The sequence below is a fragment of the Hyperolius riggenbachi genome, chromosome 10 (genome assembly GCF_040937935.1).
Source record: "Hyperolius riggenbachi isolate aHypRig1 chromosome 10, aHypRig1.pri, whole genome shotgun sequence".
Lineage (NCBI taxonomy): Eukaryota > Metazoa > Chordata > Amphibia > Anura > Hyperoliidae > Hyperolius > Hyperolius riggenbachi.
In genome coordinates, this window is record NC_090655.1 from 293,348,547 (window position 1) to 293,368,037 (window position 19,491).

The window sequence follows — 19,491 nt, forward strand, 5'->3', positions numbered from 1 at the left end:
ACAAGAAGTAAAAATCGAGATCAAGCCACATTTCCAGGTGACAAAGAGGGTGGGGAGAGCGGTCCCGGGGGAGGGAAAGCCCACACAGGGAACCCCATTCACACCACACGGGTCACAACAGGGGACGATATTACACAGTCCATATGCAACAGCTTATCCTCATGATAGTTGGGTAAGTGAAGAGGTACTCTTAATCGAAAGATTGCAGAGAGTACAGTCTTCCCGACCTCAGGTACATATTGTGCCTCAGGACATAAGGGGGGAAGAGGTCCAATCAGGACAGCTGGGGACATATTTTGTTTAGCGAGAGATTGGACAAGGGGAGGTATATTAATTTTTCTGGAGAAGGATCTTTTGCATGGCAGCTTCGAGATGTTTGGGTGAACAAATGGAAACGGTGCAACATTCCTTTAGGCACCGCTACTTCCGTAGTTCCCACCTCAACCCGTGTCTTACACCAGGACCTGAGAGGTCAACCTTTTTTGGTGCTAGACGGGGAGGTGAAGCAAGTAGAGTTGTCCTCATGCGGGCAATTCTTGCAGAAGTATCTGCGTTGGCCGGGGCAAGCCAAATTTAGTGAAGAAGCCTGCGGGTTCAATAACGCAGACTGCGAGGCTACCATTCAAAAGATCCACCCTGAAGCCAAACCAATAGTTCCGGTGGCTGAAGGAAAGGTTTGGTTTTTTAACATAAGGTCTAATGATACATTCAAGGTATATTCTCATAATTGTTCCGATAAGGGGGAGTTTCCAAGGGGAACATATTGTGTGAGTGGAGATCCCATATGGATCCTGTCATCCAGGTTTGATGACGTTGTTTCTCAGATTGTTAAGAGAACTCTAAAGGTCAAAGTTTCACGGGTAGTTCCCGTCCTGAAAGAGAACCCGACATGGGACAAAGGGGAACAGGGTTTGATCCAAGACGACCACATGTTGTTACAAAGGTTAAACAAACAGTACACTAAGTTAGAGGTAAGATTTCACCATGATACAGGTGATCTTAACGAGGTAGAACACAAAAATGAGCAGGTGAGTTCCAGTCTGCCCTGGTGGACAAAGGTTCCGGTGATGTTCCAGGGACACTCGGACTGGGCATCTGCAGTTCCAAAGTTCTTTCTACACCCACTGGTCGTCTGGATGGGGATGACAACTTTAGGCATCATTATCCAGGTGAGGTTGCGTGTTAAAATTACGTAAAACAAATTACCCTGGTCCAGAGATTGGTGCCTCATAAACAATCTCCGGAACCAATAGTTTAAATTAAGGGATATACAGGGTTACGGGTATAGGTTTAGTAGTACCTGTGATGGAGCTGATTGTATAAAGGCGCTCTTTTAGAAGGCACCTGGCACTGCTCCGTTTTGTAACAACCAAACGAGTTTCACTTTTCTGTGGTCATGCAAGTTTGTGAGTGATACGCAAGTGACGCAAATGCTGAGCATGTGGTATTGAGGGACTTAGAAGTAGGGCCTCCCCAGAGAGCCTGGTTACAGGAAGACCAAGAGGTCTTGCTCTCTCTCTTCCAGGGGTAACCGCCTAGAGCAGAGAAGTTGTGTGATCACGAACATCGAAAAGTGAAACATACAAGAAAGAAACCAGGTACTGGGAGGTTCAGACGCTGGGATCTGCGGGTCAAGCCGTTTTAGGGGGGATTGTTATAATTTAAGTAGGCCTCAGTTACTTGGCCTGAGTTTTATGTAAAAGGCTTGTCCGCAGTATATGCCTTTAAAATAGACAGAGGCATCTCAGGGTCTGCGTGTAGCAGAAGATACACGCAGATACTGAGAACATGTTCCTAAGAGAAGGCCATCGGTTTACTCTGACCTCCACTTACAGGACAGGAACAGTAAACATTGGCCATATTTACTAAACATTCACATTCCCGCATCTGGGTCAAGTGCCTCATCGATTATTAATCGAGTAGGTGTGTATGATGACACCACAAGTGAGTCCACCAATAGACTTATTTAGGGGGTGGCGAAGATGATGTCATATTTAACTCTTCCTAGCCGGTATTAAATCTGGAGCGAGCAATGGAGAACTCACTTCTGCTTCTTCCTTCTGCACTAGCTCGCAAGGCCGACTGGGACCTAAGCATGTTCGTCCTTTCTGTAATCTGATATAATGTATGCTGTACATATGTAGTTTAGTGTAACGTAGTTAGGAAGAAGGTACCTGATTGACTTCAAGAGGGAGTCTAATCATGAGCTTGTAACGCAACATGAAGATTGGCATGGCTAGGATATGATGAATGTATCTATCTGTATTCCTGTGACTTGAATAAATAACGGAAACATTGAAGAAGCCTGAGGAAGTCTATATCCTGTTTGCTGTGTTGAGAGTCAAGTGATCTCACAGTCTGTGAGACGATGGTGTCGAAGCAAAGTGATAAGAACAGTTCATAACAGGGACCACCAGGGCAGGAGGCAGCCTGTATAATACACTTTGTAAACATTACAAAGTGTATTATACACTTTGTATGCGGCGATCGTCGGGTTAACATCCCGCCGGCGCTTCCGTATGGCCGGCGGGATGTTGCGGCGAGTGAGCGGCGACAGGCGGAGGCGGAGGATCGTGTCACGGATGACGCGATCGCTCCGCCCATGCCCAAACAAGGACCGCCGCCATTTGTCAATACGGCGGTCCTTGCGGCGTCTGCTTCCCGGCCGCCATTTGTCTATACGGCGGTCGGGAAGTAGTTAAAGCAGGGCTCCCCAAACTTTTTCCGTCAAGGGCCGGGTCAACATACTTCAAACTAATGGGGGCCAGAGTATACATGATATGATGTAGAAAACATTACATTACCTAGGTAGTCTAGCCCTTTTGTCTCCCATTTAACCAAAGCAGATATCAAACACCTAATACAGCATGTGCAGATAGTAAAAAACCTATTTTTGGCAGACAGTGAAACATACTCTGGGAGCAACCTGTCGTCCAATTGGACAACAGTGTCACCTGATGCAGAATTGGATTGGAAGCCAGCAAATGACTGCTCGCTGCCTTCCCTGTGGATTGATGGTACCAGCACTGCGATTCTATCTGCGAGACACCAATATTTAGTTTCCAAAGTATTTTATTGAAATATTTAGTTGGTTACAAAGTCGCTTTTCAAAAGCCCTTAGCAAAGGGCGTAACATAACACAAGCAGCATAGAATAATGGTAACACAGTGTACTCAAAACGAGAGTAGTAAAATGTCAGATAAGCAGTATTGAGACACCAATATTTAAAGATGCATTGGACCGCATCTATAAGTAATACATTTTGTGAGTGGGGGGCCGGTGAAAAAGCCTCAGGGGGCCACATTCGGCCCACGGGCCTTAGTTTGAGGACCACTGGTTTAAAGTGACACTTAGCCCGACCCAAAAAAATGAGTTTTACTCACCTGGGGCTTCCCTCAGCCCCCTGCAGCTGATCGGTGCCCTCGCTGTGTCCCTCCGATCCTCCTGTCCCTGCCGGCGGCTACTTCCGGTTTCACCGTCACCGGCCGTCAGGCTGGAAACGCAAGTGATTCTTTGCATTCCCAGCTACAATAGCTCCCCCTATACTGCTATTGCGGCCTTCCTTGCTACAATAGCAGTATAGGGGGGCAATATTGTGGCTGGGAACGCAAAGAATCACTCGCGTTTCCAGCCTGACGGCCGGTGACGGCGAAACCGGAAGTAGCCGCCGGCGGGGACAGGAGTATCGGAGCGGAGCTGCGAGAGCACCGATCAGCTGCAGGGGGCTGAGGGAAGCCCCAGGTGAGTAAAACTCATTTTTTTGGGTTGGCTTTAGGTTCATTTTAAGAAGGAATCTGCACTATTTAGTGATTTCTTAGGATGTCTGAGACAACAGATTTCTAAAAACCTACTAATATTTTGTCTCAGACACCCTTGATAAATGTCCTCCAGAGTCACTTGAAGTCTGCACGAATCTGTGATCTGCAGCTCAGATGCAATGCACTGGATGCAGTGAGAGGAGACAGGATGTTGTGCTAACAGAATCTATGAACCAATACCAGTCCTGAGAAGGACTCTTCTGGCCTCAGCAGGACGCTAACAGCAGCAATACCAGTCCTGAGAAGGATTCTTTGGGTAATCAGGACGCTAACAGCAGCAATACCAGTCCTGAGAAGGACTCTTCTGGCCTCAGCAGGACGCTAACAGCAGCAATACCAGTCCTGAGAAGGACTCTTTGGGTAATCAGGACGCTAACAGCAGCAATACCGGTCCTGAGAAGGACTCTTTGGGTAATCAGGACGCTAACAGCAGCAATACCAGTCCTGAGAAGGATTCTCCTGGCCTCAGCAGGACGCTAACAGCAACAATAGCAGTCCTGAGAAGGACTCTTTGGGTGAACAGGACGCTAACAGCAGCAATACCGGTCCTGAGAAGGACTCTTTGGGTGAACAGGACGCTGTATAAACAGCTAGCAATGCAGATCAGAGGCCTAACTACCGCTTTCCCTATCTCAGCAATGCTCTCTGTCCCTTCTCTCTCTAACAGCAGCAGAGAAATGTGTCCAAAATGGCCGCCGCACCAGCGTTTAAATATGTAAATATCACGCCATGGCTTGTGCACCCCCCCTACTGCCAGCTATGCTGGGGAGATGGAGAGCAGTATGCTGTGGCCACTTCAGGTTCACTGGAGGCAAAGCTATCACTGACCCTTACTTACCACCAGTGTAAGATCTCTCATGTCTGACAAGAGATGATTTATGTACAAAACATTTCCCACACTCAGTACATGACTATGGCTTCTCACCAGTGTGAGATTTCTTGTGTCTGAAAAGCTGTGAATTCCATACAAAACATTTCCCACACTCAGCACATGAATATGGCCTCTCTCCAGTGTGTGATTTCTGATGTTTGACAAGGTCTGATTTCTCCCCAAAACATTTCCCACACTTAGCACATGAATATGGCTTCTCGACAGAGTGAGATTTTTGATGTTTGCTAAGGTCTGATTTCTGCCGAAAACATTTCCCACACTCAGCACATGAATAAGACCTTTCACCAGTGTGAGATCTCTCATGTACGACCAGATGAGATTTATGTGCAAAACATTTCCCACACTCAGCACATGAATAGGGCCTCTCACCAGTGTGAGATCTCTCATGTACGACCAGATGAGATTTATGTGCAAAACATTTCCCACACTCGGCACATGAATAGGGCTTCTCACCAGTGTGATATCTCTCATGTCTGACAAGACATGATTTATCTGCAAAACATTTCCCACACTCCACACATGAAAAGGGCTTCTCTCCAGTGTGCGTTCTCTCATGACTGGCAAGATGTCCTTTTTGTGCAAAACATTTCCCACACACAGAACATGAATAGGGCTTCTCTCCGGTGTGAAATCTCTCATGTGTGACAAGACCAGATTTGTGCACAAAACATTTCCCACACTCAGCACATAAATAGGGCTTCTCTCCAGTGTGATATTTCTCATGACTGGCAAGATGTCCTTTTTGTACAAAACATTTCCCACACTCAGCACATGAATAGGGCTTCTCACCAGTGTGACATCTCTCATGACTGACAAGGTCTGATTTATGTACAAAACATTTGCCACACTCAGCACATGAATAGGGCTTCTCACCAGTGTGACATCTCTCATGACTGACAAGGTGTGATTTCTGTACAAAACATTTCCCACACTCAGCACATGAATAGGGCTTCTCACCAGTGTGAGATCTCTCATGTTTGACAAGGTTTCCCTTCTCTCCAAAACATTTCCCACACTCAGCACATGAATAGGGCTTCTCACCGGTGTGAATTCTCATATGAATGACAAGTTGTGATTTCCGTACAAATCCTTTCCAACACATGGAACAGGAATAAGACCCTCCAGCAGGGGGAGAGCTGTGCTGGGTATGAGGCCCCTCAGGGTTAGACAGGTGAGGGGAGTCTGGGGGAATATTGGGGGTCACCAGGATATCTGCAGGAGACTCTTGTCCAGTGACATCATCATCCGTTGTACAGTCTGTGGATACAGAGAGACGAGTCTCTGAGAGGTTCCTGATGCCGGGACTCCGCGCTGCAAATAGAGAAACATCATCACTTCCTGTTAGAGAATTCTGAGGGGAGGAGCAATTATCATTAGGGAGGGTCAGTGAGCTGCTGATAAGTCCAAGTTGGTGCAAAGGTTATGCAGATAGAAAATTGACCAGATGCAGCAGTTGCATAAGTTTGCATATGATTAGCATACAATTTGCACCATCTCAGAGTTATTTGCATGTCACTGACCCTCCCTGCAGCTAAAGCATTGGCCATACATGGAAAGCAGTAAATTGTAGAGCTTGATGAGACAATGGCAGCAATGTGTTACTCCTGTGACAACAGACCTATATGTACTTATAGCAAGACATCTGTGTTATGTTTGTAGAGCAATGTGGTGTCACTTACACATTCTTATTACCATTGTATCCTCGTGTCACTCATGTGCCCCTTGTAATGTCCCTTTATCTCTCTCTTGTCCCCAATTGTGCAAATAAAGATATTGTGACCTTACACAACACTAAATTATAGGAGCTGCGAGGTGGAGGAATTCTCCATTTATGTCATGGAGATCCCAAACCACTAATATTTCTGTAGCTGGATATACATACATACGTATATACTGTATATACTCGCATAAAAGCCATCCCACGTATAAGTCGAGGTACCCCTTTTTCCCTTAAAAACCAGGAAAAAGTGATTGACTCACAGATAAGCCCCCTCTCCACTAGCCAGATGTACCTACAGTACAAGTCAGCCTCCCTCGCCATAGCCAGATGTGCCCCAAGAATGATATAGCAGTCTCTCAAGATGCCACTAGATGGCGTCATAGATATGAGACACAGTAATTGCCGCACAGGAAGAATCCCCGATCACTTCACCACTGACCTGTTCCTTGCACAATCCAGGGGACACAGATAGTCTTGAGCAGCACACTCTGCACACCATGCTGCAAGGGATGTGAGGCACAGGCAAAGAAGGGAGCGCTGTGTGTGCCAGCAACAAAACCTGCTTCACCATCCATTCTGCTCCCCGGACTCACATATAAGCCGAGGGGGTCACTTTTCAGCACAGTTTTTTGTGATTAAAAATTAGGCTTATACGTGAGTATATAAAGGTACTTCTATACATAAGTCACCCCTACTAAGAACAATCTGTGTACAGTAATGTACAGTGACTATTATCAGCTTATTACAGGCCAGTAACACTAAGTCACCCCTACTGTTACCAATCTGTGTACAGTAATGTACAGTGACTATTATCAGCTTATTACAGGCTGGTAACACTAAGTTACCCCTACTGTGACCAATCTGTGTACAGTGATGTATAGTGACCATTATCAGCTTATTACAGGCCAGGAACACTAAGTCACCCCTACTGTGACCAATCTGTGTACAGTAATGTACAGTGACCATTATCAGCTTATTACAGGCTGTTAACACTAAGTTACCCCTACTGTGACCAATCTGTGTACAGTGATGTATAGTGACCATTATCAGCTTATTACATGACAGTAACACTAAGTCACCCCTACTGTGACCAATCTGTGTACAGTAATGTACAGTGACCATTATCAGCTTATTACAGGCTGTTAACACTAAGTTACCCCTACTGTGACCAATCTGTGTACAGTGATGTATAGTGACCATTATCAGCTTATTACATGACAGTAACAGTAAGTCACCCCTACTGTGACCAATCTGTGTATAGTAATGTACAGTGACCATTATCAGCTTATTACAGGCCAGTAACACTAAGTCACCCCCTACTGTGACCAATCTGTGTACAGTAATGTACAGTGACCATTATCAGCTTATTACAGGCCAGTAACACTAAGTCACCCCTACTGTGACCAATCTGTGTACAGTAATGTACAGTGACCATTATCAGCTTATTACATGCCAGTAACACTAAGTCACCCCTACTGTGACCAATCTGTGTACAGTAATGTACAGTGACCATTATCAGCTTATTACAGGTCGGTAACACTAAGTCACCCCATACTGTGACCAATCTGTGTACAATAATATACAGTGACCATTATCAGCTTATTACAGGCCGGTAACACTAAGTCACCCCTACTGTGACCAATCTGTGTACAGTAATGTACAGTGACTATTATCAGCTTATTACAGGCTGGTAACACTAAGTTACCCCTACTGTGACCAATCTGTGTACAGTGATGTATAGTGACCATTATCAGCTTATTACAGGCTGGTAACACTAAGTCACCCCTACTGTGACCAATCTGTGTACAGTAATGTACAGTGACCATTATCAGCCCATTACCGGCTGGTAACACTAAGTTACCCCTACTGTGACCAATCTGTGTACAGTGATGTATAGTGACCATTATCAGCTTATTACATGACAGTAACACTAAGTCACCCCTACTGTGACCAATCTGTGTATAGTAATGTACAGTGACCATTATCAGCTTATTACAGGCCGGTAACACTAAGTCTCCCCTACTGTGACCAATTTGTGTACAGTAATGTACAGTGACCATTATCAGCTTATTACAGGCCAGTAACACTAAGTCACCCCTACTGTGACCAATCTGTGTACAGTAATGTACAGTGACCATTATCAGCTTATTACATGCCAGTAACACTAAGTCACCCCTACTGTGACCAATCTGTGTACAGTAATGTACAGTGACCATTATCAGCTTATTACAGGCCGGTAACACTAAGTCACTCCCTACTGTGACCAATCTGTGTACAGTAATGTACAGTGACCATTATCAGCTTATTACAGGCCGGTAACACTAAGTCACCCCTACTGTGACCAATCTGTATACAGTAATGTACAGTGACCATTATCAGCTTATTACAGGCCGGTAACACTAAGTCTCCCCTACTGTGACCAATTTGTGTACAGTAATGTACAGTGACCATTATCAGCTTATTACAGGCCGGTAACACCAAGTCTCCCCTACTGTGACCAATCTGTATACAGTAATGTACAGTGACCATTATCAGCTTATTACAGGCTGGTAACACTAAGTCCCCCCCTACTGTGACCAATCTGTGTACGGTAATGTACAGTGACCATTATCAGCTTATTACAGGCCAGTAACACTAGCTCACCCCCTACTGTGACCAATCTGTGTACAGTAATGTACAGTGACCATTAACAGCTTATTACAGGCCAGTAACACTAAGTCATCCCTACTGTGACCAATCTGTGTACAGTAATGTACAGTGACCATTGTCAGCTTATTACAGGCTGGTAACACTAAGTCCCCCCCCTACTGTGACCAATCTGTGTACGGTAATGTACAGTGACCATTATCAGCTTATTACAGGCCAGTAACACTAGCTCACCCCCTACTGTGACCAATCTGTGTACAGTAATGTACAGTGACCATTATCAGCTTATTGCAGACCAGTAACACTAGCTCACCCCCTACTGTGACCAATCTGTGTACAGTAATGTACAGTGACCATTATCAGCTTATTACAGGCCAGTAACACTAGCTCACCCCCTACTGGGACCAATCTGTGTACAGTAATGTACAGTGACCATTATCAGCTTATTACAGGCCGGTAACACTAAGTCACCCCCTACTGTGACCAATCTGTGTACAGTAATGTACAGTGACCATTATCAGCTTATTACAGGCCGGCAACACTAAGTCATCTCCTACTGTGACCAATCTGTGTACAGTAATGTACAGTGACCATTATCAGCTTATTACAGGCCAGTAACACTAAGTCACCCCTACTGTGACCAATCTGTGTACAGTAATGTACAGTGACCATTATCAGCTTATTACAGGCCGGTAACACTAAGTCACCCCTACTGTGACCAATCTGTGCACAGTAATGTACATTGACCATTATCAGCTTATTACAGGCCAGTAACACTAAGTCACCCCTACTGTGACCAATCTGTGTACACAGTGTTCTCCCCAGAGCCTATTAGCGGGGCGGAGCGCCCACCTGGGTCTCTGTTCCCGCCCGGCTGCTGTGGTTAGGCTCCATCTACAGCAGAGACTCAAAACCCCGTGCAGAGGAATGATTCACAACTTCTTGCAGTTTTGAATCATTCCTCTGCACAGAATTTTGAATCATTCTTCTGCACAGTGCCACAGAGTTTTGAATCACTAGGCACAGCTCGGAATGCAGAGACATCTCCGCCCTCCTCCTCCTCAGCTCCTTCCTATCAGCAGCGTGGAGGGGCGGGGAAAGCACCTAGCACAGAGCAGAGATGAGCCAGTCAGACCGCGGGAGCTTTCAGCTGCAGTCCAGGCACAGAATAGAATGTGTAGCTCTATTGCTCTCCTGTTGGTGAGTCACCCGATCTCCCCCAGCTACTACAGTGCAGAGACTCTCCTCCTCTCCCTGCAATGTCCAGAAACATCAATTTCCCCTCCATGATGTCCCCTCTTCCTTCCATGCAGGAAAGAGTGGTATTGCCTCCAAAACATTGGTGGCTGACTCTGTCCACCCATAGCATCCCCACATTGCACCTGCCACAAAAACCACCCAAATCCGATCCCAATCCCCCGGGCGGGTACCCATGCATCGCGGGGTGTCACCTTCGAGTACAAACCAATGGTGGGAGCAGCAGTGGCAAAAGGAGAACCAAAACCCAGGAAAGAGAACAACTCTGCATGAGAGAGCAAGGAGAACAGGCGGGAAGAGGGACAGGACGAGACCCAAGGGGGAACCCCTGTGCTAGTCCAGAGTTGAGTGGGCATAGTTAAACATAGGAGGACAGGAGAAGGGGAGGAGGACAGGACAGGGAGGGAACAGAGGAGAGCCCAGTGGGAGAAGGGGAAGGGGGGGGGGGGGGGGAACCCAAAGGCACAGATTTTCCCCACCAGGGTGCACACAGCCCTCGGTGTGGGACCGCTCTGCGTCCTAGGGGTCCAAAAAGCAGGACAATTCCAGTCTATCATTGAGGCCCAAGGGCCCCATCGCCTCCGTACGTAGAATCACCCGGGATTCTCGTCGGGTAAGCTCCTGGTCCCTATTGCCTCCCCTTCTGGGATTGGTGACATGCAGAAGACCTGCAAATCTCAGACATTTTGCCCTGCCTCCATGGGCCTCTCTGACATGGTCGATCAGTCGTGGGCACCCCTTCCCTGATTTTATGGATTTGAAATGCTCGCCCACCCTCTCCTTGAGGGGCCTGGTGGTTTTGCCCACATAGAAAAACTGACAGGGGCAGAAGATGACATAGGAGACATACCTGGTCTGGCATGTTATAAAAGCTCTTACTTCCCACTGCACTCCCCCCATTCTTAGATTAATGCCTTCCATCATCAATGGGCAGTATTTACATCTACCACATTTGTGGTTTCCCTTCGGGCGTCCACTGCTTAGCCAATTTGATGGCGTAGCCGAGCGATACTCGCTCCGTGTCAAGATATCACCCAAAGTTGGGGCTCTTCTATAAACCACCCGAGGGGGATCGGGGAAGGTCTTATGCAATCCAGGGTCTCTGGTTAAAAGTGACCAATTTTTCTTTATCACCTGGGATAATCTTTTGCTCATGGGGGTATAGTCAAACGTGCAGGTAAAGGAATTGCCTTTCTCGGGTTTGGACTGCCTGCCTGCTTAGGAGGGTGGATCTATCCCTATCTCTGGCCTTACCCCTTGCCGTCTCAAGGGCTGCAGCATCATAGTCCCTGGCCCGTAGACGTGTGGTGAGTTCCCCTGCCTGCCTCTCAAACGAGCCTAGGTCGGTGTTGTTGCGCCTGAGACGCAGGTACTGGCCGTATGGCAAGGACGCCTTCACGTGTTCAGGATGATAGCTGCTTCTGTGCAGTAATGCGTTGACGGCCGTGGCTTTCCTGAAGACCAATTTAGTTCCATCTGGTTTGATCGTCAAATCCAGAAAGCATGCCCCCCCATCGTTAATTTCCGAAGTGAAGCGCATATTGATCCTGTTCACGTTGAGGTGCTCAATGAACTCCCCAAATTCCTGAACGCCTCCCTGCCACACAACCAGCACGTCGTCCACATAACGTGACCATGCTTTGATGTTCCTCTGGAAGGGATTAGATGGACTGAACACGTAGTCCTCCTCCCAGGCTCCCAAAAAGAGCCCCGCATAGGTACATGCCACAGAGGTCCCCATGGCCGTCCCGGAGGTTTGGTGGTACCATCTTCCGTCGAACATGAATGCGTTATGTGTTAGGACAAACCTGAGACACTCGCACAGGTAGTCCTTGTAGCCCGTGTCCTTGTTGGTCCTATCTAAGAACCTACGGACTGCCTTGATCCCCTCCTCGTGGGGTATCCGGCTGTACAGACTTTCCACGTCGATCGTGGCCAATCTGTATCCAGGCTGCCACACCACGTTTTCAGCAACGTTGATTGCATCCAAAGTGTCAGCCAGATAGGTTGGAACCCCCACGAGGAGGGGGCGCAACAAGTGGTCCAGGAAGCGGGAAAGCCGCTCCGTAAGGGACCTATGTGGTTCGCTGAGTGCCACCGACTTCCGAGGACCCTGCGGTCTTCTTGTTCCCCCTGTCACGTGTAAATGCTCCCAGCTTGCTCCTTTCAGTGAGCATTGGGGGAGTACATCTCCTGCCATCCTGGTCCCCGCCCGGATACCCCTCTAGAGGGATTGAAATAGGTGGGAACCGAGGAGGCCCCCGAAGAGGTGAGCGGGAGTGGGTGAACTGAAGAGCAGTCCTTCATTTTTAGGAGTTCCTTCTCCTGAATACTTGTGTCCTTTTCTACATGCCTTCCTCCGCCAGCACGTTGATTTTAATTGGGAGATTGAGGTGGCCTTTTCTTTCCTTCTTAAATAAATAGTATTCATCAAAGGGTAAGAGAGGAAAAGAAAGGCCTTTTATGTTAGTAAGTAATAAGAAACTCATGGGGTACGGATATGATCTCAGGAATGTATACAGAAATGAATGGAACGCATCCCTCCCTTATAGTTCACCCCCCTTTCTTTATTGCACTTGGCCCAGATGTATTTCTATGTGTACATGGTTTCATGTGTTTACACGTTTTACAGCATGGTTATGCCAGTCAGCTGCAGTTCCGCAGCCACACAACGTTGTTCACGCAGCACATTCACGTTTTATTCGCCGTAATAAGGCGATCTTCCTCCTCCTTTACACCCATTGGTGCACCAGGGAATAGCCCCTTCTGTCATTCACGCCACATGACGTGGCCAGTCCCCTCCTCTTCAGCCCAATCACTATCGCATCACAGTTCCATGGACCAATGGCGAGCGTGATGGGCGGGGCTTCCTGTCTACAACACGGAAGTCCGAACACGCCGCCATTGCCCAAGGACACACGCACGCGAGCAAGCGCCACACCGGCGCGAAACGGCTGTTGTGCCGTCCTACCACCCCCAGGTCACACCTCCGTACCCGTCCTGGATGCAGGTCAGATCTTTCCACTTCTCATATGATGTGAACATGTATACCATGATGTCAAATCCTGCTGGCAGCAATTTGGAATAAATAATGCGATTGAAGAATGCGGTGCACAGATTGTCTCTTATGTACTGAATATTCACAGTTGCAATTTGTATGAAAATACAGTTGCAATTTGTATGAAAATATCATACATACAGAGCATTTTGGAAGCGCTGGCAATGTGATTTTTGTTTCTCAAACAAGTTATCCCGCCCCCCCTTCCCCCAAACCAGCACCCAGCATGATCTAGACATCTCCTCATCTAGTGTGACCCTCCCTCTCCAGCGTTTTCTTACTTTCTCACCCAGCAGCACCCAGCGTGACCTTACTTCCCCACCCGGCTACTTTTTCATTCCACCCGGCTACAAAATATTTCTGGGGAGAACACTGGTACAGTAATGTACAGTGACCATTATCAGCTTATTACAAGCCAGTAACACTAAGTCACCCCCTACTGTGACCAATCTGTGTACAGTAATGTACAGTGACCATTATCAGCTTATTACAGGCCGGTAACACTAAGTCACCCCCTACTGTGACCAATCTGTGTACAGTAATGTACAGTGACCATTATCAGCTTATTACAGGCCGGTAACACTAAGTCACCCCTACTGTGACCAATCTGTGTACAGTAATGTACAGTGACCATTATCAGCTTATTACAGGCCTGTAAAACTAAGTCACCCCTACTGTGACCAATCTGAGTACAGTAATGTACAGTGACCATTATCAGCTTATTACAGGCCAGTAACACTAAGTCACCCCTACTGTGACCAATCTGTGTACAGTAATGTACAGTGACCATTAGCTTTTTACAGGCCAGTAACACTAAGTCACCCCTACTGTGACCAATCTGTGTACAGTAATGTACAGTGACCATTATCAGCTTATTACAGGCCAGTAACACTAAGTCACCCCTACTGTGACCAATCTGTGTACAGTAATGTACAGTGACCATTATCAGCTTATTACAGGACAGTAACACTAACTACCCCTACTGTGACCAATCTGTGTACAGTAATGTACAGTGACTATTATCAGCTTATTACAGGCCAGTAACACTAAGTCTCCCCTACTGTGACCAATCTGTATACAGTAATGTACAGTGACCATTATCAGCTTATTACAGGTCAGTAACAGGAAGTCACCACTACTGTGACCAATCTGTGTACAGTAATGTACAGTGACCATTATCAGCTTATTACAGGTCAGTAACAGGAAGTCACCACTACTGTGACCAATCTGTGTACAGTAATGTACAGTGACCATTATCAGCTTATTACAGGCCAGTAACACTAAGTCACTCCTACTGTGACCAATCTGTGTAGAGTAATGTACAGTAACCATTACAGTGACCAATCTGTGTAGAGTAATGTACAGTGACTATTATCAGCTTATTACAGGCCAGTAACACAAAGTCTCCCCTACTGTGACCAATGTGTGTACAGTAATACACAGTGACTATTATCAGCTTATTACAGGCCAGTAACACTAAGTCACCCCTACTGTGACCAATCTGTGTAGAGTAATGTACAGTAACCATTACAGTGACCAATCTGTGTAGAGTAATGTACAGTGACTATTATCAGCTTATTACAGGCCAGTAACACTAAGTCTCCCCTACTGTGACCAATCAGTGTACAGTAATACACAGTGACCATTTGTACATTACTGTACACAGATTGGTCACAGTAGTGGTGACTTCCTGTTACTGACCTGTAATAAGCTGATAATGGTCACTGTACCATTACTGTACACAGATTGGTCACAGTAGGGGTGACTTAGTGTTACCGGCCTGTAATAAGCTGATAATGGTCACTGTACATTACTGTACACAGATTGGTCACAGTAGGGGTGACTTAGTGTTACCGGCCTGTAATCAATTGATAATGGTCACTGTACATTACTGTACACAGATTGGTCACAGTAGGGGGTGACTTAGTGTTACTGGCCTGTAATAAGCTGATAATGGTCACTGTACATTACTGTACACAGATTGGTCACAGTAGGGGTGACTTAGTGTTACCGGACTGTAATCAACTGATAATGGTCACTGTACATTACTGTACAAAGATTGGTCACAGTAGGGGTGACTTAGTGTTACCTGCCTGTAATCAACTGATAAAGGTCACTGTACATTACTGTACACAGATTGGTCACAGTAGGGGTGACTTAGTGTTACTGGCCTGTAATAAGCTAATAATGGTCACTGTACATTACTGTACACAGATTGGTCACAGTAAGGGTGACTTAGTGTTACCAGCTTGTAATAAGCTGATAATGGTCACTGTACATTACTGTACACAGATTGGTCACAGTAGGGGAGACTTAGTGTTACCGGCCTGCAATAAGCTGATAATGGTCACTGTACATTACTGTACACAGATTGATCAGAGTAGGGGGTGACTTAGTGTTACTGGCCTGTAATAAGCTGATAATGGTCACTGTACATTACTGTACACAGATTGGCCACAGTAGGTGTGACTTAGTATTACCGGCCTGTACTAAGCTAATGGTCACTGTACATTACTGTACAAAGATTGGTCACAGTAGGGGTGACTTAGTGTTACCAGCCTGTAATATGCTGATAATAGTCACTGTACATTACTGTACACAGATTGGTCACAGTAGGGGGTGACTTAGTGTTACTGGCCTGTAATAAGCTGATAATGGTCACTGTACATTACTGTACACAGATTGGTCACAGTAGGGGTGACTTAGTGTTACCAGCCTGTAATAAGCTGATAATGGCCACTGTACATTACTGTACACAGACTGGTCACAGTAAGGGTGACTTAGTGTTACTGGCCTGTAATGAGCTGATAATGGTCACTGTACATTATTGTACACAGATTGGTCACAGTAGGGGTGACTTAGTGTTACTGGCCTGTAAAAAGCTGATAATCGTCACTGTACATTACTGTAAACAGATTGGTCACAGTAGGGGGTGACTTAGTGTTTCCGGCCTGTAATAAGCTGATAATGGTCACTGTACATTACTGTACACAGATTGGTCCCAGTAGGGGGTGACTTAGTGTTACTGGCCTGTAATAAGCTGATAATGGTCACTGTACATTACTGTACACAGATTGGTCACAGTAGGGGTGACTTAGTGTTACCGGCCTGTAATAAGCTGATAATGGTCACTGTACATAGATTGGTCACAGTAGGGGGTGAGCTAGTGTTACTGGCCTGTAATAAGCTGATAATGGTCACTGTACATTACTGTACACAGAATGGTGTGACTTAGTGTTACTGGCCTGTAATAAGCTGATAATGGTCACTGTACATTACTATACACAGATTGGTCACAGTAGGGGAGTGACTTAGTGTTACTGGCCTGTAATAAGCTGATAGTGGTCACTGTACATTACTGTACACAGATTGGTCACAGTAGGGGTGACTTAGTGTTACTGGCCTGTAATAAGCTGATAATGGTCACTGTACATTACTGTACACAGATTGGTCACAGTAGGGGTGACTTAGTGTTACCGGCCTGTAATCAACTGATAATGGTCACTGTAAATTACTGTACACAGATTGGTCACAGTAGGGGGTGGCTTAGTGTTACCGGCCTGTAATAAGCTGATAATGGTCACTGTACATTTCTGTACACAGATTGGTCACAGTAGACGGTGACTTAGTGTTACCGGCCTGTAATAAGCTGATAATGGTCACTGTACATTACTGTACACAGATTGGTCACAGTAGGGGTGACTTAGTGTTACTGGCCTGTAATAAGCTGATAGTGGTCACTGTACATTACTGTACACAGATTGGTCACAGTAGGGGTGACTTAGTGTTACCAGCCTGTAATAAGTTGATAATGGTCACTGTACATTACTGTACACAGATTGGTCACAGTAGGAGTGACTTAGTGTTACTGGCCTATAATAAGCTGATAATGGTCATTGTACATTACTGTACACAGATTGGTCACAGTAGGAGTGACTTAGTGTTACCAGCCTGTAATAAGCTGATAATAGTCACTGTACATTACTGTACACAAATTGGTCACAGTAGGGGGTGACTTAGTGTAACCGGCCTGTAATAAGCTGATAATGGTCACTGTACATTTCTGTACACAAATTGGTCACAGTAGGGGTGACTTAGTGTTACCGGCCTGTAATAAGCTGATAATGGTCACTGTACATTACTGTACACAGATTGGTCAAAGTAGGGGTGACTTAGTGTTACTGGCCTGTAATAAGCTGATAATGGTCGCTGTACACAGATTGGTCACAGTAGGCATGCTGTGGCTGTGTATGAATGTCTTCAGCAGAGGCCAGAGCTGTGTTGTCAAGGCATATACAGTACATTTTATATACAAATAATGTTTTCTTAAAAAACATGGAGGATGGAGGAAAAACGTTTTAGCCACTTATTTAGGAAAGGGTTCTTTACAGTAAGAGTGATAAAGATGTGGAATGCATTGCCACAGGAAGTAGTTATGGCAAATTCTATACCTGCATTTAAAGGGGGCTTAGATGCTTTCCTTGCGTTCAAAGACATCAATGGCTACAATTACTAGGTAATGCCTAATGATGCTGATCCAGGGATTTTTTTCTGACTGCCATCTGGAGTCGGTGAGGATTTTTTTCCCTTTTGGGCTAATTAGACCATGCCTTGTAAGGATTTTTCGCTTTCCTCTGGATCAACAGGGATATTTGAGGGTGCAGGCTGGTGTTCTGTCCTCTGGATCAGCAGGGATATGTGAAGGAGCAGGCTGGTGTTGTGCGTTCCTCTGGATCAGCAGGGATATGTGAGGGAGCAGGCTGCTATTATGCCTTCCTCTGGGTCAGCAGGGATATGTGAGGGTGCAGGCTGATGTTGTGCCTTCCTCTGGATCAGCAGGGTTATGTGAGGGAGCAGGCTGGTGTTGTGCCTTCCTCTGGATCAGCAGGGATATGTGAGGGAGCAGGCTGGTGTTGTACCTTCCTCTGGATCAGCAGGGATATGTGATGGTGCAGGCTGGTGTTGTGCCTTCCTCTGGATCAGCAGGGATATGTGAGGGAGCAGGCTGGTGTTGTGCCTTCCTCTGGATCAGCAGGGATATGTGATGGTGCAGGCTGGTGTTGTGCCTTCCTCTGGATCAGCAGGGATATGTGAGGGAGCAGGCTGGTGTTGTGCCTTCCTCTGGATCAGCACGGATATGTGAGGGTGCAGGCTGGTGTTGTGCCTTCCTCTGGATCAGCAAAGATATGTGAGCGTGCAGGATGGTGTTGTGGCTTCCTCTGGATCAGCAGGGATATGTGAGGGTGCAGGCTGGTGTTGTGCCTTCCTCAGGATCAGCAGAGATATGTGAGGGTGCAGGCTGGTGTTGTGCCTTCCTCTGGATCAGCAGGGATATGTGAGGGTGCAGACTGGTGCTGTGCCTTCCTCTGGATCAGCAGGGATATGTGAGGGAGCAGGCTGGTGTTGTACCTTCCTCTGGATCAGCAGGGATATGTGAGGGTGCAGGCTGGTGCTGTGCCTTCCTCTGGATCAGCAGGGATATGTGAGGGTGCAGGCTGGTGTTGTATCTTCCTCTGGATCAGCAGGGATATGTGAGGGTGTAGGCTGGTGTTGTGCCTTCCTCAGGATCAGCAGCGATATGTGAGGGTGCAGGCTGGTGTTGTGCCTTCCTCAGGATCAGCAGAGATATGTGAGGGAGCAGGGTGGTGTTGTGCCTTCCTCTGGATCAGCAGGTATATGTGAGGGAGCAGGCTGGTGTTGTGCCTTCCTCTGGATCAGCAGGGATATGTGAGGGAGCAGGCTGGTGTTGTGCATTCCTCTGGATCAGTAGGGATATGTGAGGGAGCAGGCTGGTGTTGTGCCTTCCTCTGGATTAGCAGGATATGTGAGGGAGCAGGCTGGTGTTGTGCCTTCCTCTGGATCAGTAGGAATATGTGAGGGAGCAGGCTGGTGTTGTGCCTTCCTCTGGATCAGCAGGGATGTGTGAGGGTGCAGGCTGGTGTTGTGCCTTCCTCTGGCTCAGCAGGGATATGTGAGGGAGCAGGCTGGTGTTGTGCCTTCCTCTGGATCAGTAGGGATATGTGAGGGAGCAGGCTGGTGTTGTGCCTTCCTCTGGCTCAGCAGGGATATGTGAGGGTGCAGGCTGGTGTTGTGCCTTCCT

At 46.7% G+C, this 19,491-nt stretch overlaps 2 protein-coding genes across 3 annotated transcripts in view; both read right to left on the reverse strand.

Moving 5' to 3' along the window:
• The window catches only part of LOC137535603 (zinc finger protein 852-like), a 127,537-nt gene that overhangs the window by 102,466 nt on the left and 5,580 nt on the right, over positions 1 to 19,491 (reverse strand). The gene's annotated exons all lie outside the window — the stretch shown is intronic.
• LOC137535605 (oocyte zinc finger protein XlCOF7.1-like) overlaps positions 3,768 to 19,491 on the reverse strand; it is an 89,814-nt gene continuing 74,090 nt past the window's right edge. The window contains exon 4 of one of the 2 annotated variants that reach the window (XM_068257461.1): positions 3,768 to 5,781. In XM_068257461.1, coding sequence (XP_068113562.1) covers positions 4,730 to 5,781 — 1,052 coding nt within the window. In that variant the 3' untranslated portion in view covers positions 3,768 to 4,729. Of the gene's footprint in view, positions 6,022 to 19,491 lie in introns of both variants that reach the window. The other variant, XM_068257460.1, reaches the window with a different exon arrangement.